The 27,541-nt window shown below is 41.8% G+C and overlaps 1 protein-coding gene across 2 annotated transcripts in view; it reads right to left on the bottom strand.

Annotated features, from left to right (window-relative positions):
* Positions 1 to 27,541, bottom strand: part of lmf1 (lipase maturation factor 1) — a 584,074-nt gene that overhangs the window by 525,343 nt on the left and 31,190 nt on the right. Inside the window, exon 2 of one of the 2 annotated variants that reach the window (XM_048551891.2) lies at positions 10,357 to 10,666. In XM_048551891.2, the coding sequence (XP_048407848.2) occupies positions 10,357 to 10,666 (310 nt within the window). Of the gene's footprint in view, positions 1 to 10,356; positions 10,667 to 27,541 lie in introns of those variants that run through there. The other variant, XM_059653929.1, reaches the window with a different exon arrangement.

The following is a 27,541-nucleotide window of genomic DNA, read 5'->3' as shown; positions in this document are numbered from 1 at the left end:
ACATATTCAGATGGGTTTACAGTTAAATTCCTGGGCATACAGCATGGTAATATGTTATCTGACCATGCAGTGACCTCTATCAGAATGACTGATGAATAAAATAATTTTCCTTGAGTGAACTGTAGCACGCATACACAGTGCAGAATTGCTTCCTTAACAGTTTACCATTAGATAGATGCAATAAATGCCCAAAATGTATGCATAACTGACAACATTTATTAGTTTATATTGGTTGCATCAATAAAGGGTATACAAATTGTTAAAATTATCCTCTCTTTAACAAGCAGCAGCTATTGTCAATTTTTCTTTTAAATCACTGAAAATAGAAAGCAGGATATGTACAGGGTTTATTTTCAGGATGAGTAACAATGAAGAAAATCAAGGGGGATGAAATAGATCATCTCTCAACTCTGAGAAATCACACACAGATAACAAAAGCTTTTCACATCAAAACCATTCAGAATATTGTGCAAGCAATTCAACACAATGTAGTCTGTAGTTCAATCTGATAACAATTTGTTTGGTCATGGAATAAATCACAACACGATGTGGGATGCATATTTCAATTAGGAAAAGCATTCCTTAGTTTTGCTCAAGAAAGCAGCAATAGGGCTGCATAAATTTAAAATAAATAACTCTTGTAGGAAGCACTATCAGTGAGAATTGAGTAGATATTCAGTTTTCACAGCTACATTGACCTAAGAACTATGTGCAAGGAAAATCATTGAATGGTATTGTGAAGACCATACTTTCTTATTTGTTTTCTTTTGGACTGTTGGCCAAAATGGAAAAATGCTGCTGCTTTAAACCAAGGAAACTGTGGAAGGAGATGTTGCAATTTGAAACAGGTCACTGGAATTCATTATGAATTGCAAGAACGCTGTTGCTTAGTTCAAGCAGTGGACATTGCTGGACTCATCATTATGAATCTGCGCTCAGGATAGATCTGTCCAGAGACAGCCTGTTTATTAGTTTTTTGATCAGGGTCAGTTGTGTGGATCAGAAGTATTCAGCAAGACAGCTCTGATCGACTGACTATCTACTCAGGAGCCAGAGTGTTAACAATACAGTGGATTGAAAGCCTCCAAACTCTTTAAACAAAAAACAACTTCTCTCCTTTGACCGCAGGAGCAGAAGTAGGCCATCTGACTCATTGGTCTGTTCCACCGTACAATGAGATCATGGCTAATATGATCATCCTCAACAGCCTCTCCACATCTACCCAGTCAAGACCCCTAAAAATCTTGCATATATCAATAGTTTCACCTCTCATTCTTCTAAACTCCAATGAGTTCAAGCCTGATCTATTCAACCTCCTTTCATAAGACAATGTCTTCAAATGCAGAATCAACCTAATGAACATTCTCTTTGCTGCGTCTGATGCCAGTCTATCTTTCCTTAGATAACAGGAGCAAAATTGCTCAGTATTACACGTGTGATCTAACTAGTGCCTTGTGTAGATTTAGCATGACCTCTCTATTTTTATACTCCATTCCCTTTGAAATAAAGGCCAGCAGACCATTTGTCTACCATCTTATCAAATGAACCTGTATTACAGCTTTTTGAGGTTCATGCACAAGGGACCTCAAATCATCTATGCTGCAGTTTTCAGCAGTCTTTTGCCATTTAAATAATATTCATTTCTCAAGTTTTTGTGACAAAATACATAATCTCATATTTCCTCAAAATTATATTCCATCTGCCAAGTTTTTGCCCACTCACTTAACCTATCTATATTCCTCTGCAGACTCTCTGTTTCATTCTCACCACTTGTCTTCGACTTATTTTATGTCAAAGGCAACAACAACGCCAATGTTACTTTGACTGCTATCACCCAAGTTGTTGACATATATTCAAAACAGTTGTGGCCTCAGCACTAACTCTTTTGGCACTCAACTTGACATACATTGCCATTCTGAAAATGCCCATTTTATCTCACTCCTCCGTCTTATGTTCATTGACCAATCCCATATAGATGACAATATACTACCCTCAACACCATGAGCTGTTGTTCAGTAGACTCAGATCTGGTACCAAATCAAATGCCTTTTGGATATCCAAATATATCATGTGTACTAGTTCCCACTTTTCTATCCTGCTCATTACCTCCTCAAATAACCCCAATGAATTTCTCAGGCACGACTTCACGAAGCCACACTGTACGCAGCATCCAAAACGTGGTGTGAACAGTGTCCTGTACAACTGCAGCAGAGGCTCTGTACTTTTGTGTTGTATTCCACTTGTACTGAATTATAACATTTACCTAGAGTCTTCGACATCTACAGCACTGAAAAGGGTCCTTCAGCCCATTGCATCCACACCAGTCGAAAATAACCACGCAACTATTTTAATTCCATTTTCAAAGCACTTGGTTCATAGCCTCGTATACGTTGGCATTGCAAGCGCACACCTAAACACTTCTTAAATGTTGAGGATATCTGACTCTTACAGGCAGTGCATTCAAAATTCCTACTACCCTATGGGTGACAAAATTTTTCTTCACATCACCTCTAAACCTTCTGCACCCTACCCAAACCTACGCCCCAGTCATTGATCTCTCCATCAAGTAGAAAAGTTTCTTCCTGCGTACCCTATTTATGCCCCTCATAATTTTATATATCTCAACCATGACCTCTCAATCTCCTCTGCTCTAAGGAAAATAACTCCAAACTGTCTAATCGCTCTTCATAATTGAAACTCTCCAGCACAGACAATGCCCTGGTAAGTCTCCTCTGTACCCTCTCCACATCTTTAAATAATTAAGGAAACTCTTGCCATCTATTTTTACATTTATTGCTAACATTCTCCACACTCTAACTGTTCCCTCTTTACTAAACTTTTGGCTGTTCTTTGCTGCTTTTTTGAATTCTGATGAGTCCAATAAATATCTTAAATGCCTTCAGGGATCTGACACGAGTGGCAGAAAGTTGAGCTGCAACCAACAATACTGTTCAACACTGACAGCTGTCCATCACAATATCCACTCCACCTAACAGATAGCCCAAGTGCAATGCTATCTGTATAACTGCACATCCACTTTAATCAAAATTGCTTGAATCAGGAAATTTAATGGTATCGTGGCCACAAGTTCCTAACACAGATTACTGCCATGCTGTATACTAGGTAGATTCAGTGTTAGATATTCAACAGATTTGCTGTAGTTTGTGCATCAAAAAAAGTGGTTTACCATGAACTGGCAGGGAAGGAGCGGGGTAGGATTATGGATTTCACCTAGGTAAGGCCCCACCCATCCTGTCCCCCAACATCTTTGGATTTTGCAAATGAAAGTAATACACCTTCCCAGTTCTTGATTTTATAGAAATCAAAAGACAATATTAAACAATTTCTTAAATTCTTTCATGAGATGCAGATGCCATTGGTTGACCAGCGTTGTTTGTGTACCCATAGTTGCCCTTGAGGTGGTGGTGGTGAACTGCTTTCTAGAACCACTGCAGTCCAAGTGCTGTAGGTTGCCCCACAATGCCATTAGGGAGAGAATTCCACAACTTCAACTTATCAACACTGAAGGAACAGCAATATCTTTCTTGGTCGGGACAGAAGTTTGGAGGGGAACTTGCAGGTGGTGGTGTTCCCAGGTACCTGTTGTCCTTGCCCTTCTGAGTGGAAGTGCTCATGGGTTCGGAAGGTGCTGTCTAAGGATCCTGGGCGAATTTCTGCTGTGCATCATGTAGACAGTATGCACGTTGCTAGTAAGCATTGGTGGGAAAGGGAATGGATGAAGTTTTGATTCCCTAAGTACAATTGCAGTTGCTTGATTAAACTGTGAAACAGCTCTCACAATTAGGGCACTGGGCCCAAGATGTTAGTAGGGAGGACTGTGTAAAATCAACAGGGCTGCTTTTGCCATTGACATTTCCAATTCCTGGGTCGATATCAGGTGGTCCATCCAGTTCTGTGGTTGAGATTTTGTAGCGATTAATGCAACTGTGTTTTGCTAAGCCATTTCAGAGGGCAGTTGAGAACCAACCACATTGCAATGGTTATGGAGTCACATGTAGGCCAGACCAGGCAGATCTCCTTCTCTGAAGGACATTAGCGGACCAGATGGGATTTTCCTACAATCAACAATGGTTCCATGGTTATAATTAGATTCTTATTTTTTATGGCATTCAAATTCTACCATCTGCCGGAGCAGGATTTGAACCTGGGCCCTTAGATCATTAAATTAGTTTCTGGATTAATAGTCTATTGATAATACCACTTGGCCATCACTTTTCCCTGATTTGGTGTTTCAACATTTTGTTAATAAAATAGTTAAACTCACCCATCCCTTGTTGAACATAAATCATAGCTCTAAAAGTATGGACAGCTCCTGAACCGACAACAATGTAACACCGAATTTCTGATAAGAGTTAGCACTGACTGAGGCTTTTCAATTGAATCGGAATGCCAAGGTACTCACATTGGGCTCAAAATTTTGACTGTTTCTCTTTCCACAGATGCCGTCAGACCTGATTTCCTTCAACATTTGTTAATTTTTAGAACAGATATGCAACTTTGTTTTTGTCACTCATTTGTTATACATTTTATTTTAACCGCCCACTTTCATAACATCTGAAACCAAAATATTATGAGATTTTTTACAATGTGATCTGAAGTGAATAACCTAAATCGAAAGGCAACCATGGACAAGGATAGCCCACTTCAGCTAATGTACACAGAAAAACCTATAGTTCCCCACATTATAAAGACCTTAAATTCTGTTGGACCTGGTTCTAAAAATAAGGTCGGTGAAATAGATTTAGTGTCAGTGGGGGAACATTTAGGAGACAGTGATTATTGTAATGTAAAGGTTAGGGTGATGATAGAAGAGGATAATAAACAATCCTGAATAAAAATACTTAACAAGAAGGCCAACTTTAACAGGGCAAAAACAGAGATGGGGCAAATAGATTGGAACAGCAGCTTGATGGTGTTGTGGACCAGACCATACCCCTTCAATATATTTTAACAAGGCACCACAGACCCTACTTTTTCTCATTTTAAAGGTAGATGTGAAGTGCAAGTTTCAGATGTGATGCAACTAGTTAAACTACTTGACGTTGAGCAAAACACAATTTATTTAAACACTATATTTTTAAAAAAACAAACAAAAGGTAGAATTTAGAATAACACAACTACTGGAAAACTTAACCAAATAATAGATAATGTACCTATTACAAATTAACTGTTCCAATATAGTTACAGCCCATAAACATAACCCTTGGCGAAAAGGTAAATTCAAACACAGATTCTTACATGCAGTTCTCCAGTCCAGGAGGAAACAACAGCAAGAGAGATTTCAGAGCAAATAGCAGCTAGGAATCGTTTATAGAAGTTTCCAACCTTTCTGGGACCCCAAACAGCTTCTGGCTGCTACAGCTAAAATAAAAACTAGAAAGCCTCCTTCCATTGCTCCAACTACTTTTCTAAAAAACCTAAAGGCCTCCTAACTTATTTACTGAAGCCATTTTCAGTCAGCTGATCTGTACCTCTGCCTTTACAACTTCTCTTCAAAATTAAACCAGGACAAAAGAACCTTTCTGAAATGACAACATCACCACAATGAGAAAAACTACAGTTAAACAATAGGGTACCATTAAAGATACAGTGCCATTCAGAAGATGTATGGGAAAAATGATAGCCCATGGAATAAGAGAGATCATAGCCACATTGATATAAAATTGGCTGAGTAATAGGAAATAGTTATGGTCTATAAATATTTTTCGTCTCAGAGCAAAGATTGTTGCCAAGGGGTCAGTATGGAGACCCTTGATTTTCCTGGTATCTATAAACAATCTAGATCATGGTGTGATAATAAAATGTGAGGCTGGATGAACACAGCAGGCCAAGCAGCATCTCAGGAGCACAAAAGCTGACGTTTCGGGCCGGGATCCTTCATCCGATGAAGGGTCCAGGCCCGAAACGTCAGCTTTTGTGCTCCTGAGATGCTGCTTGGCCTGCTGTGTCCATCCAGCCTCACATTTTATTATCTTGGAATTCTCCAGCATCTGCAGTTCCCATTATCTCCAGATCACAGTGTGCATGGGACAATTTCAAAGTTTGTGGATGATATGAAATTTGGGAGCATTGTAAACCACAAGGACAATGCAGAACTCAAAAGGATACAAGCAAGGTGATTGAGAAGGCTGATAGGTGGCAGATGCAATATAATGTAAAGAAGTGTGTGGTGGTTCATCTTGGTACAAGGAACATAGACAGACAATATCAAATAGGTTGTATAGCACTTGAAGGGATGGAAAGCAGCAGAGGAACCTGGGTGTATTTCACTATCTAGAGAAATCCATTGATCTCTTTAATGATTTGTCCTGATCAGCAGAGAATTGCATCAATGGTAACTTCAAGTCAGAATTCATAAGACACAGGTAGAAAGTGCAGTTAATAATGTATACAGTATCCTGGGCTTCATTAATGGAACATACAATGTGGGGGAAAAGGGCATGATGCTGAACCTATGGAAGACACTTGTTAGACCTCAGCTGGAGTATAGCGTGCACACTATAGGAGAAATATGAGTGCACTGGAGAGAGTACAGAAAAGAAAATTTACAAAAGTAGTTCCAGGGATGGGAAACTTCATTTGAAGATAGACTGGAGAGGTTTGGGACTGTACTCCTTAGAGGCAGAAAGGAAAACAGGAGAGCTGATAGAAATTTTCAAAATCCTGAGAGGTGTGGATTGAGTAGGTTGCGAGAATACAAATGCTCCCGTATGTCAAAGCGTTGAGAATGAGTGGGCACAACTTTAAAGTGATTAGTAAATGTGATGTAATAAAAATATTTTCACACAAGCAATCCAGTCTAGAATGCACTGCCTGAAAGTCAAACAGAGGCAGAGTTGACTGAGGTATCCAAGAAGGCAATAAATGTTTATTTGACTAGAAACAATAGGCAAGTGTATGGGGAAAAGAAAGGCAAATGGCCCCAAGTCATAACGCCAACTAGAGAGTTAGCGCAGACAAGTTGCAGATAAGCCTTCCTCTGTGCCACACAATTCTGTGATTCTGTGCACTTGGACCAGAACGGAGTCGACTACATGATAACAGATTCAAGTGCAATGTTAGGAGCTGAAGTGACTCAGAAGAGGCCAGATTAAATATAATATCTAACATTCCTATATTCCCAGGATTCAATGAGGTGAATGTAAGTCCATACCAACCAACATGTTAAAGGTTTACATGCTTCAGTACAAAACCATAAGTGAATCGAGAATGAAATCTGCTGAAACAGACTGAAGATGTAGCGCATAAACGTCAGAGAAGTCACGACAGAGGAGAGGATAAATGTCCAAATGTTCAAAATGCTGCATAGAAGTAATTGCCTTTTTCACAGGAAAGATGCCACCTCAATGAAAATCTAGCCAATTAAAATAATTCCAATTTAAGAAGACCTACAGATGTCAGGATGTGAGGAAGAGAATCAAAGTCCACGGTCTTCCACTTGACAAACTGCCAGTCTTCCAATGCTAAGAGAATGTATTCTGGTGGAATAATGGAACATCCAGATTGCTTGAATTTGTAAAGTCAAAGACTTTCTTTGGGGGAGGGGAAAGTGGAAAATGTATTTGCTTGCACAAATGTATAATACTAATCATGGAAGAAAAACATTCAGGGCAAGATTTTGAACATGTGTCCAAAATAGTTAAAACAGAGGACTGACATAAGCACCATCAACAATAAGATCACATTGTTACAACTTAATTGGGGAGTCAGCACCAATAATCAAGCCCAACTATTCCACAAACCATCATAAATATGAATATACCAATTTAAACCATGGAAACGATCACTTTGCTTTACCAACTGCGGGTCATGCCAAAAGCAATTCTCACTACATTTTACCATTAACAGGACAATAACTTCTTTGCAAGTACGTTTTTTTAATAAAATGAAAGATTACTAATTTATTGTTTTGAGATAAACTATATGTTTTTAAAACTCTAAATACACAGATTCATTCACAAAGAAAGCGACTAGAGCTAGGTAGTTTGACACATTATGGGTAGAAAAATATAGACGGGAAAAATAACATTCCGAAGATCCAAAGTCCAAATCATAAGGTGGAGGCTTAATCCTGAAACTTCAGTTGACTTTAGAAACGATGACATGCTATTGTCTGTAGGGCAATAATCATTCTTCAATTCCATAGTCGATTTGCTGGATCTAGGTCTTTTCCTATATTAGAAACTTTTTTGATCTTTTTATTTAGAGAGAAAAGAGAAAGCTAATTCCTGCTTACCAGCTCCGGATATTTCTGGTTACACGGCTTTTACAAATTTGCAGCTATCTGCAGCTTGACCAATCCAAGGAAAAGGGAAAAATTCAGTTATAGTTAAGTTGCAATCCACAAAGGGAAAATAGAGTACAGGAGAATATGCAGGGAACATTAAAACTGATTGTAAAAACTTCTGTAGGTATGCGAAGAAAAAGGATTAATGAAGACAAGTGATTAATTACGGGCAAGAAGGGACTAACAATAGGGAGCAAAGAAATAGCAGGCCAATTAAATAGATAATTTGGTACCGTGTCCACAAACGATGACACATATAACATCCCAGAAATGCTGGGGAGCAGATGGTATAGTGAGGAGGAGGAATGGAAGGAAATCAGTATCACTAGGGAAATAGATGTAAATTATAGACAGATAAATTTTCAGGGCCCAATAATCTACAACACAGAAGTGGCCCCAAAAGCGGCAGATACACTGGTTCATCTTTCAAGTTTCTATAGACTTTGGAATAGATCTTGTGAATTGGAGGGTAGCTATCGTCACCCCACTGTTGACAAAAGGAGATAGAGAGAAAAGAGGAAATTATAAATCAGTCAGTCCTAGACTGGTATTGGGGAAAATGTTATCCTCCAGTCCATAAGAATTAATAGCGGAGCACAGTGACAGGATTAGACAGTCATTGTCAACTTACCAAAGGGAAATCCTGCTTGACAAATCTACAGGAAATTTTCCAAAGATGCACCTAGTAGAGTTGATGGGGTGAGGGTAGAGGGACATTGGATGTGGTTTTCTTAGACTTCCAGATGTTTTTGGATGTGGTACTACAAAGAGATTAGCATGTAAAATTAAAGTATGAGTAATGGGAGTTAGTGTACTGTCATGGATACAGAACTGGTTGGCAGACAAGAAGCAAGTAGTGGAATAAACAGGTCATTTCCCAAGTGGCATGCAGTAACAAAGGAGTATCATAAGGATTAGCACTTGGATCCAAGATATTCACAATATATAACAATGATTTAGATGAGGGAGCTATATGTAATGTCTCCAAGTTTGCAGATAACACAAAACTGAGTAGGAAGGTGAGCTGAGAGGAGAATGCAGAGATGTTTCATTATAATTTGCATAAGTTGAGTGAGCAAATGATGGCAACTGAAGGAACATGTAAAATGGAGAAGTAAAATGTGAGTGATAATGGGAACTGCAGATGCTGGAGAATCCAAGATAATAAAATGTGAGGCTGGATGAACACAGCAGGCCCAGCAGCATCTCAGGAGCACAAAAGCTGACGTTTCGGGCCTAGACCCTTCATCAGAGAGGTTTTCTTTCAAGAAGCCTGGGCTCAAGACCCACCTGCTCCACAGGTGTGTAATAACATCCTGAACAGGTTCGTTACAAGAAACGGAAAGCAAAAACAGGAAGGCAGATTTTTATCTGGACGGGAAGCAATTAGGAAAGGGAAAGATGCAATGAGACCTGGGTATCCTTGTATACCGGCCACTGGAAGAAAGCACACAGGTGCTGCAAGTGGTGAAGAAAGCAAGTAGTATGTTGGCCTTTATCCTGAAAGATTTTCAGTACAGGAGCAGGGATGTGCTCCTGCAATTGTATTGAAGGATTGTGGGAGTGTCAACTGCCAGGGGTCACAGTTTTTTGGAAATGCATCAGACCATTTTGGGCCGAGATGAAGAAAATCTTTTTCAGCTAGAGTGTGAGAAGCCTGTGGAATTCTCTGCCACAGAAAGCAGTCGGGCCCAATACGTCAAATGTTTTCATGAAGGAGTTAGTTATGGTTCTTAGGGCTAGTGGAATCAAAGGGTACGGAAAGCGCGCAGAAATTACTGAATTAGAGGATCAGCCAAGATAATATTGAATGGCAAAGCATGGTTGAGAGCTGAATGGCCCTCTACTGCTGCTATTTTCTTTGTTTCTATAAATTACAAAACACTTTTCCAAAAATGTCCGATCACGATGCTGCACCTGCTGGATAATAGAATACACCATTTTCTTAAATAGGAATAGTTTCACGCAGGCACACTATTACTGAGCCAACTTGTCATAACAAAACACTTTCTTATTGTGCTATGTAATCTTATTGTCATTCCACTCACCAGATCTGGCCAATGTTCACCAGAGAATGATAGAGAATCCACAAAAGAAGCATGATTATCATGTTGGCACATCCAGCGATTAATATAAACATCGACAGTCCCATTCCCATCAGAGCAATAGTATCAAGGTGTACATCCATGTCAGACCAATCCAGGAACCAGAGAATTGTTGGTGCATAGCTAATAGCCTTCATACCAACTTTGCCTCCAGCATACTGCTGAATCTTCTGTAAGTACAGTTTTCCTGGCAGCAGTCCCTTCTCTCCAAGCAACTGTTTGTTTTGCTGGTAAGCCACAGAAAAGGCCACAACTGAAATGAAGACAGACAAAAGAGTGACAAAACAATGCATGAATTGTCATGCAAGACTGACAGTTTTACAACTTGAGTCTAAGAATAAATTATGCTGCCAAAATGCATGTACAATTTAAGACATGAAACGTCTCTTTCACACTGTTTCTAGAAGTGCTTGATATTGAACATTATAACTGAAAAGAACAGGATGGTCATCAATAGATCTGACTCTAATATATTTGAAACGAAATTTAAATTTAAATCAGAAATCAAGATGGCTGCTTTTCTTCTTTAATTAGTGTAATTCATGCAAATTCCAAGGTGTGTTTCATCATAAATCAAATAGAATTTGAGCATAGTTGATGACTAATTTTACCATTGTATCCATCCTTTATCTTGAAATTTAATGTACATTGCAGTACAACAAACTTTTTCATATTCTGAATATGAACTGTCTAATTGTGAGGCTGATTCTATAGTTTACTCAAGATGTGTGTAGATCGATAACCCTTATAATTCCCAATCACGCTAAAAATGCATTTGCCATATGGATTATAAACATCATACTGTAGTCAAAATCCAAAAACACTTTCAAAACCAATTGTAAACAAACTAGAAAATAATCAAAGAGCTATTTAGCCACAATGCGGTCACATTCTGGAAAGAATGTGAATGCAATGAATTTATTCTTAAAAGGTATAAAAATAAGATGAATTTTTGTGATACATCAAACTATTGATGTAAAATGCCACTAATTTAAATATGTAAAGTAAATTCTAATTTATAAATAAATCATTAGTAACAAAGCAATAACAATTTGGAACAATCAAATTGTTAAGACAGTGAATTCAAAAGTGTCAAAGGCTTTGAGCAGCATTGAATACGAGGCTGCATCAGCTGAAGTTCTCATTGGATGAAGCAAATTATTCTCATCTTCAGCTTTTTCACAGGAGTACATGAATCACAGTTTGAGGACCGAATTAGGATTAACACATGAATATATCAATAAGGAACAAGAGCAGGGTGGCACAGCGGCTCAGAGATCAGCACTGCTGTCTCACAGCGCCAGGGACCCGGGTTCAATTCCACCCTCAGGTGACTGTCTGTGTGGAGTTTGCACATTCTCCCAGTGTCTGCGTGAGCTTCCTCCGGGTGCTCTGGTTTCCTCTCACAGTCCAAAGATGTGCAGGCTAGGTAGTTTCCAGGGATGCTTGGTTTAGATATGGGGAAATGCAGGTGTAGGGGTAACAGTCAGGGTGGGTTGCTCTTCGGAGGGGCTGTGTGGACTTGTTGGGCTGAATGGCCTGTTTCCACACTGTAGGAATTCTACGATCCTAGCATGTCATTTAGCTCCTCCAGCATATTCTGCCAACCTGTAAAAATCTTGACTGATCTGGCTGTAATGGCAAATTCACAATCCCACCAGCCGTGATAATGTGTCACCACTTGCTTAATCTTTGCGCTACTCAAGAAAAACATCACAAAGAAAAACATGTTTGCCCCAGTCAATCTTCAGCTACAGAATCAAGTTCACTCTTTACAGAAAACATCTAAACCCCAAGTTATGTTAAGACATGGTTACACACTTCAAACCAAAGTCAATAAAAATGAAAATATAGTTAACAAATGTTTAAACAGTGAATATTGCCTGGATAGGGCAGCAGGGTAGTTCCCTACCACCGCTTCATTATTATAGAAACGGCTGATTTATAAAAGGAGTAGCCCGAAGAAAAACTCTGAGAAATTAATGTTAGGTGCAAATTTTATCAGATCCCGACAGCAATTCAAATATTTTTTATACTAATCTCCTAGACTGAATTACATAAGCTAGGGATGGACCCAACTGTCAAAACTGTTTTCAATTCATGGAAGAAACCATCTGGTTGACTCTAATCTGTCTTTTGCCTGTCACCTGCTTTCCAGGTAACAGTTGTATTTGGTTTAAAATTCAAATAGGAAATTACCATAATAATCACAAGGCTATGCATTGAGTTGCTGGATTTTTGATCTTTTATGTGCCCTGTAAATACGGATGAATGGTCAACTGGATATACAGGGCCTTCTTCACACACTGAATAATTTTTTTTGTGCAACAGGAAGAATAAATAACATTGTCAAACTTGATTGTGCTCTACACCAACATGGGAACAGAAAGTGAAATGGATTTTAAAGCCAAATTTGCACTTGTATGCTACCTCATTATGAAGTCTGTGACAAAGCTGCCAACTAAGCAAATCACAGACAAACGAAATAAGCGTCCAAGAAAATTTTAGAAAGGATAATGGCCTTCTGGAAGCATGGAAAGTATAGATCAAATATACAAACAGCACCGGAATTTAAGGCATAAAAACTGATTGCAAACTATGCTAGTCTGTTGTCTAGTCAACAATATTATAATCTGTTTAAGCAAAAATTAAAATGATGAGTAAATATGGCTGATACAGACAATGTTGTGGTTTCTGTTGCACTTCCAGTGTCAGTGATGTTATTATGCATTCTCTGGTTGGATGCGCAAATTCCTCCCAGAGGATCCAGAAATGTCATGTTGTTGACTTGCTTACCAAAAAAATTTTATTCCACAGTGAAAAATCAAGTGCCTTTTAATCAACTGGTTGCTGGCTACTCTGCAGTACATCGGGACAACATTGTTGTAAGATCAGACACATTCCATACACCAGGCAAAAGAAATGGGTGACTGCACATGGTATCATTTGGTACAAAGGTAGAAACAGCGCAATAAAAAACCTGTAAGGGGGTCCCGACTGGAAATCAGCTTTCCGGCTCCTCTGATGCTGCCTGGTCTGCTGTGTTGCTCCAGCTCCACACTGTGTTATCTCTGGCTCCAGCATCAGCAGTTCTTACTATGCCCCTGTAACAGAGTGCCTATCTGTTCTCTCACTAGAGATATACAAAATGCCTAGGGTAGGTTTGCAAAGGGACAGGAACAGAAAGCAACACAAATATTTTTGCACTTTTCTACAGTTGATGATTCTTCCTTTAAACGAGGACTTGCTGGTGTGTCTTTCCAATTTCACTGTCTCCTTTGAATTTTAATAAAAGTAATACATTTTACTATACTGAATGCAAATTTGTAAACATACAACTCCATTTAATTTTGACTTAATTAAATTGGCAGATTTGTGATGGATTTGCAACTAATAATCATTAAACATCCAAAGAGTGCATAACTATAGTTCACAACATTAAGTCAGTGGATTATGAACAGTGTGTGAGGGTAAGAATTTGATGACAGAAGCAATGCAACACAAAGTGAAAATTGCCTTTAGCACCTGTAGTTTGTGCAAATTGAGCCAGAATCTTTCACACATTAATGTGTAAGAAAACAAAAAAAACCTCAAAACATACTGAAAAAGCAATTAGCTATAAAGTAGGACTAAACATTAAGAGGTAAGGACTGAAAGTAGGTACAAAAAAACATTTTCCAGCATCATCCACTCAGGTGAGTTAAACAACTCCCAGGCCCAGTACAGGACAGTAAGTTGGTAAGCCTATTTCTCAATGCTACTTTTTCTCCCCTCAGTGAGTAAATAGTAAGAAAGCTTATTTTTATACAAATGCAGTTCACCTCATTTTAATTCTAGCTATCAATAAATAAATAAACCTAGAGATGACATGCTATATGTCAGGACTGCAGTATAAGAGCGCTTCTGGTTAAATAAACTATCCAGATTTACAAATCTGTAGGAAATCACTCCAGCTCAAACAGAGGAGCAGGAATTTCTAGATTTTCTTTTCAATAAATATGCACACCCCTTGAGAAAAGTAAAGGTCCAGGAAGGGGAGAAAATGACTGTCAAATTGTGGTACCTGAGACAGGAAAGATTGAGAAAGTGATCTGACTGATGTTGCTATTTGCTACCTGACAGACCAAAGAGAATGACTGTGGGAAGACCGTCAACACAGACCATAGCTCAAAAGACTGCCATGGAGAGAACAGAAACGTAATTGTGATGACAGTTTCTATAGTTAATGGGATACTTAGCATAGTCTGTGGTCAAAACAGAAATCCCATACAGCTTTTGTAGAGCATCTGCCCTCTGTACAGGACAAATGACAACATCTCCTGGTTGCGAACCATCTGTCCCTCCCACTCCCTGGGTGACATGTCCATCCTCAGTCTTCTCCAGTGTCACAATGGTGCCACCCGCAAACTGGAGGATCAGACCTCACATTCCACTTCAGGAGCCAACAGTCTGATGGCCTAAACATGGAATTCACCAGCTTTAAAATATCCCCACCCCTAGCCTCATCCCATGTCCAAACCTCCCTCTCATCCCCGCTTCCTTGACCTGACATACCCTGTCCAGTTTGTCTCCCATTTATTTTCCCCTCCCACCTCACTAACCAATCCTCAACACGTCCTATATGCGCTCACCTATCACAATCCCACCTACCTTCTCCAGCCACACCCCTCCTGTCTATTTCTGAGTTCCTTTCCCCCTTCTCATTTCTGAAGGGTCACGACCTGAAACATCAACTTTCCTGCTTCTCTGATGCAGGCTGGCCTGCTAAGTTCCTTCAGCTCCATACTGTGTTATTTGTGACTCCAGCTTCTGCAGATCTTTCTATCTACCAAATAGCTTGTTGTCTACTTGGGGCCAAAGAATGGGGTATCCTGGGTGACAGGAATAATTCAATTATTATCTTCCATATTGCAGCAGCATAGTCAGGATGAGGGAAATGCTTGTGCCAAAGGGATATCGAGAGTTGTGAGCGAAGGTAAAAAGCAGGACCACGATGATAACAATATCTAGATTACTGCCTGAACCACATGCAAACAGAAGGGTAGACGAGAAAAATTAATATACGTGTAATGGACTGGTATAGGGAAGTGGGATTCTTTTTCGTGGGACATTAACACCATTGTTTAATTGTGTATTAACTGTTTTCAATTCTATACAAGTGGCAGATACTAACAGATTAATCATTTGAGCTCCTTTAAAGCTCTTATGGCACAGTGGTAGTGTCCCTGCTTCTGAGCCAGGAGACCTGGGTTCAAGTCCCCCTTGGTGCAGTGGTGGGTAATAACATCTCTAAACATCTCTCAGACAATAAACACAGGCTGAAAGTACAATGACCCAGGTTTAGAGGTGTTTGCTTGAAATATGTAACTGCAAATAAATATGAAAACATGTTAAGGTCAGCTCTAGTTAAGCCATCAATTGGCATTCTAAAGTATGGAACAGAAAAGAGCTTCATCGATGGGACGAATGTGAGAGCAGCATGGGTAAATAGGGTGTTTTAAAGCAGCAAAAAGGAATGTAGGGCTTTCACAACAATAAATCTAAATGTACATGAAACATAAAGTAAAGCATACAACAGACAAAACTAAGGGAGCATGTAAATGGCTGGGAATAAAGTTAGATTGAAAAGAAATGTAGAAAGATAGTTTAAAATAAAATTATAGGTACTTCCATTTAATAAAAATGGCTAAGCTATCGGTACAGTCATGCAGTCTTCATCCTGGAACAGGAGGCATAATGGATATTAAAGACAGTAGTAAAGTAAGAACACGTTTGAAGTGAGACCTCTGGCAAGAGTTTTATCTCTATCTCCATTCAAGCTCTGAACAGGAGAGATATCTGACTCAAAACATTAAATGTTTGACTTTCTACAGATGCTACCAGACCTGCTGAGCTCCTTCAACATTTTCTATTTTCATTTCAAATTTCCAGTGTCTGCAGTATTCTGCTCTTATCTGAGCACTTGATTCACGCACCTTTCTTCCAAATATGCCCATCATGAAGAGGTTCTACTTTTCGCTCCAACATGATTTTTTTGATCTTACGCCTTGTTAATCTTCATGTATTTCTATTTTCCTTTAGTTAATGATGAAGTATTTGCCAAAACTTGCTTTCACAGGCAGATCACCTCAGTGACTATCTCCAGCTCTGCCTCATCCTCTAGGGATTTCAACTGGACTTCCATTTTTTGTGTTTAAAGTCCACCCAATAGTACCGTGAGGTTTGTGGAACATTTCTTGTTCCAGTCCGACTCAGGCTCCCACCCACAATTCTTTCACAGGTACATCAATTTTCAGTGCTGCTTCTTGTTCTACTCTGGAATTGGAAAAATTAATCAGTTCAGAAGAAATCATATCAGACTCAAAATGTTAACTGTTTATCTCTATATAGATACTGCCAGACCTGCAGAGTTTCTTCAGCATTTCTGTTTTTATTTCAGATTTCCAGAACCCACTGAGGGTCATTTAAAAAGAGTATGCTAAAAAATGTAATGAGAGACTTGGAGATTCGTTGGCTCAGCAGACTAGAGCAATGCAGAACACCAACAGGAATTCAGTCTCATACTGGCCATGCTACTTCACAGACGCCTGTTTCCTTTCCCCATTATTGCGGAATGGCACCCTCAAGCTACATATAACTAATTGCCTTTCTCTAATGGAAATAGATGCCTATGGACTATGATTAATTAACATTGCTTTAATTTGATAAATTTCCATTCAAATTTGGTGTTTTGTTGCATCTGACTGAGTTTGGCATTAAGAAGCCCGAGCAAAACTAGAGTCAACAGAAATCAAGCGGCACTCACGGTGTTTGGAGTCATATCTGCACAAGTATTCATCCCTATTTGTGGCTCCTCAAAATACCAAACCAGCCTACGGCCAAATGCAACAAGGCAACACAATATCCAGGCTTGGGGTGTCAAGTGGTAATTAACATTCACAGCACACAAGTGTCAGGCATGGCCATCTCCAGCAAGAGGGAATCTAATTATCATCCTTTGATATTCAATTGCACAACTATCACCGAATCCCACAAGATCAACATTCCAGGGATTACAATTGTCCAGAAACTCAATTGGAAAAGCCATATAAATGCAGTTGCTCTAAGAACAGCTCAGAGTCTACGAATGCTACAGCATGTAACTCATGTCCTAACTCCCCAAAGCCTGTCCAATATCTGCAAGACACAAGTCAGGAGTGTAATGGAAAACATCCCAGTTGTCTGGATGAGCTTTAGACTTCACAATATTTAACTGGAGGAAATGTCTGCTCCACTGATGCCAGACAAGTAGAGTAACAAATCAGTAACCATGGGAGAGTTGAAAGTGATGGGCAAAGTAAAGTTAATTGAGAAATACGCAGGGACCCAGGATCAATCCCTGGGAAACTCTTAACAAAGGACCAAGAAGGGGAGTCATGACAGATGATTCCCTGGTGAAAAAAGGATAGATCAAACTGAATTCAGTCAAGCACAGCCAGATAGTCAACCGTGTCAAAAGCCCAGACAGATTGGGAAAGATGAGGAGGAATAGCCCACTGTGAAATGCCACATGGAAATTACTTGTGAATTGATAAGGACAATTACAGTACCGCAGCAGGGATAGAAACCTGACACCCACATCCCATGGAAGTGATTTTCAAAAAGTGCTTGAAATCATATATATTTAGAAACTGTTCGCTTTCCTAAAGTGATGGTGGAGAACCAAAATAAAAGAAAACAGGTGTGAAGATTTTATTTTTATTTTGGTCAAAATGGGGAAGTGAACAGATAGCTTTGCTGGAAGGGATATCAAAAGAAAAGGCCAGCAAGGAATCCAGCTGCATCGAGCATGTCTAATTTAGACTTATTAATGCGTCAATTAAGTTACAGCTTGTGTGTTTAATTATATTTCCAACTGAATAGCACAGAAATTTTGCTGGGTTTATGTACGTCTTTCCTGCAACTCCATGTTTGAATCCTTCCAATCAGGTTTCCATCTCTGCTACAGTACTAACAATTCAACTGGGACAAGGTGACTACACTGGGACAAGCCACCTTCCTGCAAAAATGCCATCCCCTATTCCAAATTCCTTCACCTCCGCCGCATCTGCCCCAACGATGAGGCATTCCACTCCCATACATCTCAGATGTCCTCGTTTTTCAAGGACCCCAACTTCCCTATCAGTCCCCCTCCACTGACACCCTCATCCACTTAGCCGAACTCATCCTCACCCTCAACAACTTCTCTTTCAATTCCTCCCACTTCCTACAGACAAAGGGGTGGCCATGAGTACCCACATAGGCCCAAGCTATGCCTGCCTCTTCGTAGGTTACATGGAACAATCCTCTTCTGTACCTACACTGACCCTAAACCCCACCTCTTCCTCCGTTACATTGATGACTCTATCAGTGCCGCCTCATGCTCCCTCGAGGAGCTTGAATAGTTCATCCACTTCATCAACACCTTTCACCCCAACCTTAAGTTCACCTGGACCATCTCAGGTACATCTCTTGCCTTCCTGGACCTCTGTGTCTCCAACTCCAGCAATCCCCTAGAAATCAATATCCATTTCAAGCCCACCGACTCCCACAGTTACCGAGAATACTATTCCTACCACCCACCTTCCTGCAAAACCACCATCCCCTATTCCCAATTCCTTCACCTCCGTCGCACCTGCTCCCAGGATGAGGCATTCCACTCCCGTACATCTCAGATGTCCTCGTTTTTCAAGGGCTGCAACTTACCCACCTCAGTGGTCAAGAATGCCCCTGAGCGTGTCTCCCGCATTTCCCGCAACTCATCCCTCACACCCCCTCCCTGCAATAAAAACCAAAACAGAATCCCCTTCATCCTCACGTACCACCCCACCCACCTCCAGATCCAACGCATCATCCTCCAACACTTCCACCATCTGCAATCCGACCCCACCACCAAAGACATTTTTCCCCTCCCCACCCTTATCTGCCATCCGGAGGGACCACTCTCTCCATGACTCCCTTGTCCACTCTACAGTCCCCTCTAGCCCCACCACACCCAGCACTTTCCCCTACAACCGCAGGAAGTGCTACACCTGCCCCAACACCTCCCCCCATCACAGGCCCCAAAAAGACTTTCCACATCAAGCAGATGTTCACCTGCACATCTGCTAATGTGGTATACTGTATCTGCTGTTCCCGTTGTGGCCTCCTCTACAGCGGGGAAACCAAGCGGAGGCTTGCGGACCACTTTGCAGAACACCTACACTTGGTTCGCACTAAACAACTGCACTTCCCAGTCGCAAACCATTTCAACTCCCCCTCTCACTCCTCAGACGACATGTCCACCCTGGGCCTCCTGCAGTGCCATAACGATGCTACCCAAAGGTTGCAGGAACGGCAACTCATATTCCACTTGGGAACCCTGCAGCCCAACGGTATCAATGTGGACTTCACAAGCTTCGAAATTTTCCCTCCCCCTACCGCATCCCAAAACCAGCCCAGCTCATCCCTGCCTCTCTAACCTGTCCTTCCTCCCACCTATCCCCTGCTCCCACCTCAAGCTCCACTCCCATCTCCTACCTACTAACCTCATTCCACCCCCTTGGCCTGTCCATCCTCCCTGAACTAACCTATCTCCTCCCTACCTCCCCACCTACACTCACCTTTACTGGTTCCATCCCCACCTCCTTGACTGGTCTGTCTCCTCTCCACCTATCTTCTCCTCTATCCATCTTCTGTCCGCCTCCCCCTCGCTCCCTATTTATTTCAGAACCCCCTTCCCCTCCCCCATTTCTAAAGAAGGGTCCAGGCCCGAAACGCCAAGCTTTCCTGCTGTATCATCAGAGATTAGGTTTTATATTTTCATATCAAGCATAGTTTTGTATGTGGGCGTAATGGAATGTCTGTTAAATTATTTAGCTATTAGTCAAAGTTAGGTGAACTCAGCATCCTCTTGAACTCAGCTTCCAGTTGCAAGTGAAATTATAATTTTGTTTATTAATTGGTTTTAACAAATAAAAATTTCTGGAAAAGCTTAAAACATTGTAAGAAAATCACTGTGGAAGCAGAGCATCTAACTTATGACTGTAAGATGGAGTAATTACTGTTCCAATCTTTCGTTATTCTTTTTGCATCAGTTGTGCTAAATATTGTACTTTCACTTCCCAGACACTGGTCTGATGAGGATCAATGATACCATCACCGATCATGGCGCAATCACAAATTTGCCCAAATTGAGATACCACCAAAAAAATTAATTGCACAAATAATTCATTATCTTTAAGATAATTGCTTTTTACACTTTTTTCTGTCGCTCAATTTCAATTCGCATAAATAATCGCTTCACTTTTCCAGGTTAGCTCTCTCAAAATTTATGCTGTCAGGTTCTTTCTTAGTTAAGAAACTCCTCTCAAATAAAGCATGGTGAAAACACCAATACTGTATTCATATTCAGTAACTACATCAAAACACCTTCGATTGGTCATCTTCCTGGTACAAACAGCCAATACATTGGCTTTCCTCCTATTACAGGAGGAAACGTAATAGCATTAAATTATTATTCGACCCCAATGCAAACATACCATTTAATGAAAAACAAAGATTTGCATTTATGTGATGTCTGTCACGGCTACCAGATGTCTCAAAGTGTTTTACAGCCAACAAAGTAGTTTTGAAGTGTGCTCACTCTTGTTATTTAGGGTTTGCAACAGCCATTCACAGACAGCAAACTTCCACAAACAGCAACGAGATAATTCTGTTTTTGTAATGTCAACTGAGAGATGAATACGCACCGGACAGCAAACATCCTATTACTTTTTTCCAAAATAGTGCCATAGGATCAATAATATCTATCTGGGCAGATAAACGGAGCCTCTGTATAACACCACATCAGAAGGATAGCACCTCCAACAACGTAGCATTTCCTCAATGACAACATTGATTTTTATGCTTAGAACTTCAATAGGCCAATTAAATACAATTTTATTTGTGTATTTAATAAAGGAACAACATATGTAATTGTCATGAAGTCAACACAAATAACCTGTTTATGTTTCAGTGAGGTAAATTGTTTGGCTATAAATCTATCAAAACAAAATATAAAAAGTTGAAGGTGTCAACTGAAGTCAGATTTTGCTTAGAATCAAACTAATTTAACATTTACAAAAGTTGAACATTAAATAGCTAATTTTTAAAAAATGGCATTGTAAAACAGCTAGTAACAGTGCATGGAAATAAGACAGTATAGTATTTACATAACATCTTCTGCATAGTTTTTGAAATTAAATCATTCTTTTGTGGCCAAATATAACAGATGTTTTGGAGACTGAGAGAATGATAAACAGCGCCAATGAAATGTGCAGTTAGTTAAGAAATGTCTGTTGGTCAAGACCCTCGAAAAATCTGGTCTTCTTTGAAAAGGTATGGGAGGAGCTTTCATAAAAATCCAAATTTTTTATCTCAGTCATGCAACTTTAAGGAGGCTGCAAATGATATCTCTCCTCCAATTTGGGCCAGGTTGAGAAGAAAGTTTTTTTTACTACAGTTCTCAACCGCCAGGATAATGGTGGGTGGCAGAAAGTTAACCAACTTTTCAGCCGCAGTAGATACATAGTCACTGCATGCAAATTAAAAATAGAATAAATCTACTTAATCAAAAGCACTGCTTATTCTCTGGGGAAAATACAAACCTAATTCATTTGTATTTTTTCTGTAAATTCACTGGGTAATCAACATTATAGCCATCTTGAGGGTCCATCTGAGTGTTATATTAAAAATAACAGCTGACTGAAAACAATCTTTGCACATTGGTGATAACTAGCCTTACTTTGGCTTCACACTGGTTATAGTAGAACTGCAACAAGTCTATACATACATGCCATTAAACAAGATGCATTGTATTGCTCTCTGACATAACAGGAAAACAAGCAATGAAGTATAATCAAATGCCCTCATCTGCATCCCTGTGAATAGGTGCTGATGCCTGTGGTTTCATAACAGCCTTGAAGTTGAGCTATATTCTAATTAGCTCGGCATATCTTAAAAACAGTTTCTATACTTCCCCATTGTTACAAAACTGAAATCAACTCATCACTACCACAAAAGACACACAAAAACTGGATGCAAGTGTCCCACTCTGTGCTCACAGGACTGTTTGCTAGTGACCTGTTCCCAAATCTCCATCATACTCCATTTGATCAGAACTTTGTAAAGTAGAATACAACTTCCTCATCAATTTTCATGGATTTCCTCCCTGTGGGAAAATTCTTGGCTTCCTCTTCCTGAAACAACAACATAAAATACTAAAGACACTTAGCAGGTCAGGCACCATCTGTCAAGAGTACACAAGCCAACTTTTCAGGTGTTCACCAAATTCTTAAAATTGGGGAAGGATTCAATATCTTTGAAATGTTGACTTATATTCTTTCAAGGGATGCAGTCTGATTTGATCAGTGTCTCTGACTTTTCTTGCTTTTGCTTCAAATTTCTCACAAAGTTGATATTTTACTTTTACCCTTTTCTTTCTGACCGGATAAGGCTGCATTGGAGAGACCTTATTTAACACCTTTGCACACACTAACTGGAGATTAGGAGGTTAAAACAAAATGAACTCCCATTTGTGTAGCACCTTTCAAAACCTCAATGTCATGGAGCAGTTTACAATCAATAAGATACTTCTGAAGTGTAGTCATTATGCTATGTAGAGAAATGGGGCAGATCAAGATCCCACACAGAAATCATTTAATGATCCGTTTGTGCATACTTACTGCCAGAAAGCCATCGATCCAGACACTGAAGAATGTCATGGAATCTTTCAGATCCACCTGAGAACCGACACAGCCAGTTTAAAACATCATCTGAAAAGCAGACCTCGGAGAGTGCAGCACTCTCCCTGTACTGCACTGGAGTATTAGAAAATGTTACATCAATGCTATGGAATGGGACTAGAACCCATATGTTTCTGAATGAGAGGTAAGAGTGCCTCCTACTGAGCCACAGTTTCATTGGGTATTCACTTCAGCATAGGATCTTGGCAAAAACCAACAACAAATACACAGTTTGCCAGCACATTGCTTCTGGACTAACTACAGCATGAAAAGTTTTGTATTTTGACTTTGGTTTTCATCTTTTAATCATCATAAAGTTTAACCTATCAATATAATAGGATTCAGATATGCTATCAAAAAAAAATCTGTTGAAACCGTGCCTCTAGTTTTCAGCAATACCATAATAGTACAATATCCTTCCCCAGATAAGATATTCCTGTCATTGTAAATTTATGATCAGCTATCAACTAGTTTTATGGATTGAGGTAGAATGCAGGCAGTGTATGACTATCCGCATGTGACTCAGTCTTGACTGCCTTTTTTTCCCCCAATAAACTCTATTCCTGGAGCTTCAGATGGCTATCTGAGCAAAGTAGAACATTTACATTTTGTTTTGCATGGACCAGCAATTAGGATTTTGTGGTTTCAACTTAGTTTTGCTTGATATTAGATTTGGCTGATTATAATTAGGTAGGTTTGAGTCCAAACGTCACTTTGAGGACAAAGTCTGGGACTTGCACAAATTATTGTAGTGATTTGAAGCAGGACACTTGGATGAAAGTGATTTAAATTTTTTGCTCTATATGTATGCAGCCTACGTGCAACTATTGAGATGCAGTGCATAATGTCATTCTCTGAACGCAGCGGAATAAACTCATTGGACTCAGGTATTAAACAGGATTAATGTCAGAACAACTATGAACTTTCAAAATGGCAGAGCAGGCTCGAGGGACTAAATGGCCTATTTCTGCTTCTAATTCATATGTTTGTAATAAAAATCCACAATTGGTTATTTGCTATTTGATATCAATACAGTAACAGTTGAGACAGTGTACAATGCATGTGTAACTTATGAATGAAAACAAAAGTGAAGGAAGAACTCCAGACTATGAAACCTAGCAGGCTGTTTGCATGGCCACCAGTGGGCAAGGCGAAGGGACAGCAGGTCTGTTAGCGGCCCATGGCAGAGAAACTACGTTCAGAGGACTGAGTAGGTGTAAATAATTCTAAATGCAAGGTGCCTCAAAGTGCCTAACAGCACCGTAATGAAGCAAGTACCAGCAACAGCAATATGTAACTTTGTGAAATGTCATGTGTTCATGCTTATTTTAGATAATTATTTTTGTACTAAGTGAAAGCTAGGGAATATTATGTTTACCAAAATAAATTCTAGTTTCAGTATTCTACCTTGTTTTTCATTTGTTGTGTTGCAATTCTCTTTATTTTATGTTCAGTTTTTAAATCCATTGACAGTTTCCCAAAAAAGATCAAAGCATTTCATGTAATGTCCAGGAATGAAACTGGTCACTCAGACTGGTCATTTATGTTCCACATCTCTTCCTTTAACCCAATTAGAACAGGCCTCTCTTTATTCTCTCTCATGCAATTCTCCCTTCCTCCATATGATAGCAAATTCTACTGAGTAAACATGTTTCTCATGAAGTCCTAAATGGATTTCTTGGTAAGGATCATATATTTATGGCCCCTAATTTTGTTTTCCTGCAGAAATTCACCACAGAATCCTGCAAAAGCACCTTCCAAATTCATGGCAGAATTAGATGTAGAAGGACAAGGGCAACAGATACCTGGCAACACCACCACCTGCAAGTTCCCCTCCATGCCACTCACCATCCTGGCTTGGAAATATATCACCATTCCTTCACTGTTGCTGAGGCAAAATCCTGAAACTGTGTCCCTAAGGGCACTGTGGGTCACCCTACAGAACACTGACTGCAGCAGTTCAAGTTCACCATCAAAGGGCAGCTAGGGGGCGGGCAATAAATGCTGGGCAACCAGCAATGCCCACATCAGGCCAGTGAATAAAAAAAATACTGTCTAATGACCACTTGAAGTAAAATACTGTAAGAATTATCTGTTCACCACATGCACCAAAAACTTGGGTCATTGTGCAATTTTCCTACAAAATAATCAAGTCCACTGACAATCACATTTCAAGCTGAATTTTTTTAAACCTTTTTCAAAAAGTGAATTGAATAAAATCTAGCAACAAATTATTTTGAATTGTCATTCAGGACTGACACAGAAGTGTAGTTGCTCCCACTCATGAAGTTGTTATCACGATTAGTAATGCATTACAGCTCCCTCTGCTCCTACCACGAAATAATCATTCAGAACCAGGAACACGCATTATGGACACACAAGTGACAACTTGACTGAATCATTATGTTTCCCAGGAACCTAATTAAAAATCTGGCCACTGTACATTTCTAAAGTCAGTTTTTACATCACCGATGATCACAGGAGGGGGCAAGATGGGGGAGGGGGAAGAAGAGGTGAGAGATGGGGGGGGTAAGAGTGGGTGGGAGTGGTGGGGAGAGTGGGTGGGAGTGGTGGGGGGGGGAAGACTGGGTGGGAGTGGTGGGTGGGGGGGAAGACTGGGTGGGAAGACTGGGTGGGAGTGGTGGGTGGGGGGGAAGACTGGGTGGGAGTGGTGGGTGGGTGGGGAAGACTGGGTGGGAGTGGTGGGTGGGGGGGGAAGACTGGGTGGGAGTGGGGGGGGAAGACTGGGTGGGAGTGGTGGGTGGGGGGGGAAGACTGGGTGGGAGTGGTGGGTGGGGGGGAAGACTGGGTGGGGGGGAAGACTGGGTGGGGGTGGTGGGTGGGGGGGGAAGAGTGGGTGGGAGTGGTGGGTGGGGGGGGAAGAATGGGTGGGAGTGGTGGGTGGGGGGGGAAGAGTGGGTGGGAGTGGTGGGTGGGGGGGGAAGAATGGGTGGGAGTGGTGGGTGGGGGGGGAAGAGTGGGTGGGAGTGGTGGGTGGGGGGGGAAGAGTGGGTGGGAGTGGTGGGTGGGGGGGAAGAGTGGGTGGGAGTGGTGGGTGGGGGGGAAGAATGGGTGGGAGTGGTGGGTGGGGGGGAAGAGTGGGTGGGAGTGGTGGGGGGGGGAAGAGTGGGTGGGAGTGGTGGGGGGGGGAAAGAGTGGGTGGGAGTGGTGGGGGGGAAGAGTGGGTGGGAGTGGTGGGGGGGGAAGAGTGGGTGGGAGTGGTGGGGGGGGGGAAGAGTGGGTGGGAGTGGTGGGGGGGGGAAGAGTGGGTGGCAGTGGTGGGGGGGGGAAGAGTGGGTGGCAGTGGTGGGGGGGGAAGAGTGGGTGGCAGTGGTGGGGGGGGAGAGTGGGTGGCAGTGGTGGGGGGGGGGAGAGTGGATGGCAGTGGTTGGGGGGGGGAAAGAGTGGGTGGCAGTGGTAGGGGGGGGGGAAGAGTGGGTGGCAGTGGTGGGGGGGTGAAGAGTGGGTGGCAGTGGTGGGGGGGGGAGAGTGGGTGGCAGTGGTGGGAGTGGTGGAGAGAGGGGGTGGGAGTGGTGGAGAGAGGGGGTGGGAGCGGTGGGGGGGGGGAACAGGGGGTGGGAGCGGTGGGGGGGGGGAACAGGGGGTGGGAGCGGTGGGGGGGGGAACAGGGGGTGGGAGCGGTGGGGGGGGGGAACAGGGGGTGGGAGCGGTGGGGGGGGGGAACAGGGGGTGGGAGCGGTGGGGGGGGGAACAGGGGGTGGGAGCGGTGGGGGGGGGGGGAACAGGGGGTGGGAGCGGTGGGGGGGGAACAGGGGGTGGCAGTGGTGGGGGGGGGAAGAGTGGGTGGCAGTGGTGGGGGGGGGAAGAGTGGGTGGCAGTGGTGGGGGGGGGAGAGTGGGTGGCAGTGGTGGGGGGGGGAGAGTGGGTGGCAGTGGTGGGGGGGAAAGAGTGGGTGGCAGTGGTGGGGGGGAAAGAGTGGGTGGCAGTGGTGGGGGGGGGGAAGAGTGGGTGGCAGTGGTGGGGGGGGGAAGAGTGGGTGGGAGTGGTGGGGGGGGGAAAGAGTGGGTGGGAGTGGTGGGGGGGGGAAAGAGTGGGTGGGAGTGGTGGGGGGGGGAAGAGTGGGTGGGAGTGGTGGGGGGGGAAGAGTGGGTGGCAGTGGTGGGGGGGGGAAGAGTGGGTGGCAGTGGTGGGGGGGGAAGAGTGGGTGGCAGTGGTGGGGGGGGAGAGTGGGTGGCAGTGGTGGGGGGGGGGAGAGTGGATGGCAGTGGTTGGGGGGGGAAAGAGTGGGTGGCAGTGGTAGGGGGGGGGGAAGAGTGGGTGGCAGTGGTGGGGGGGTGAAGAGTGGGTGGCAGTGGTGGGGGGGGGAGAGTGGGTGGCAGTGGTGG

Source organism: Stegostoma tigrinum, chromosome 23, assembly GCF_030684315.1.
Source record: "Stegostoma tigrinum isolate sSteTig4 chromosome 23, sSteTig4.hap1, whole genome shotgun sequence".
Classification (NCBI taxonomy): Eukaryota; Metazoa; Chordata; class Chondrichthyes; order Orectolobiformes; family Stegostomatidae; genus Stegostoma; species Stegostoma tigrinum.
The sequence above is the reverse complement of the archived record's forward strand: the minus strand, read 5'-3'. Positions and strand labels throughout refer to the sequence as shown.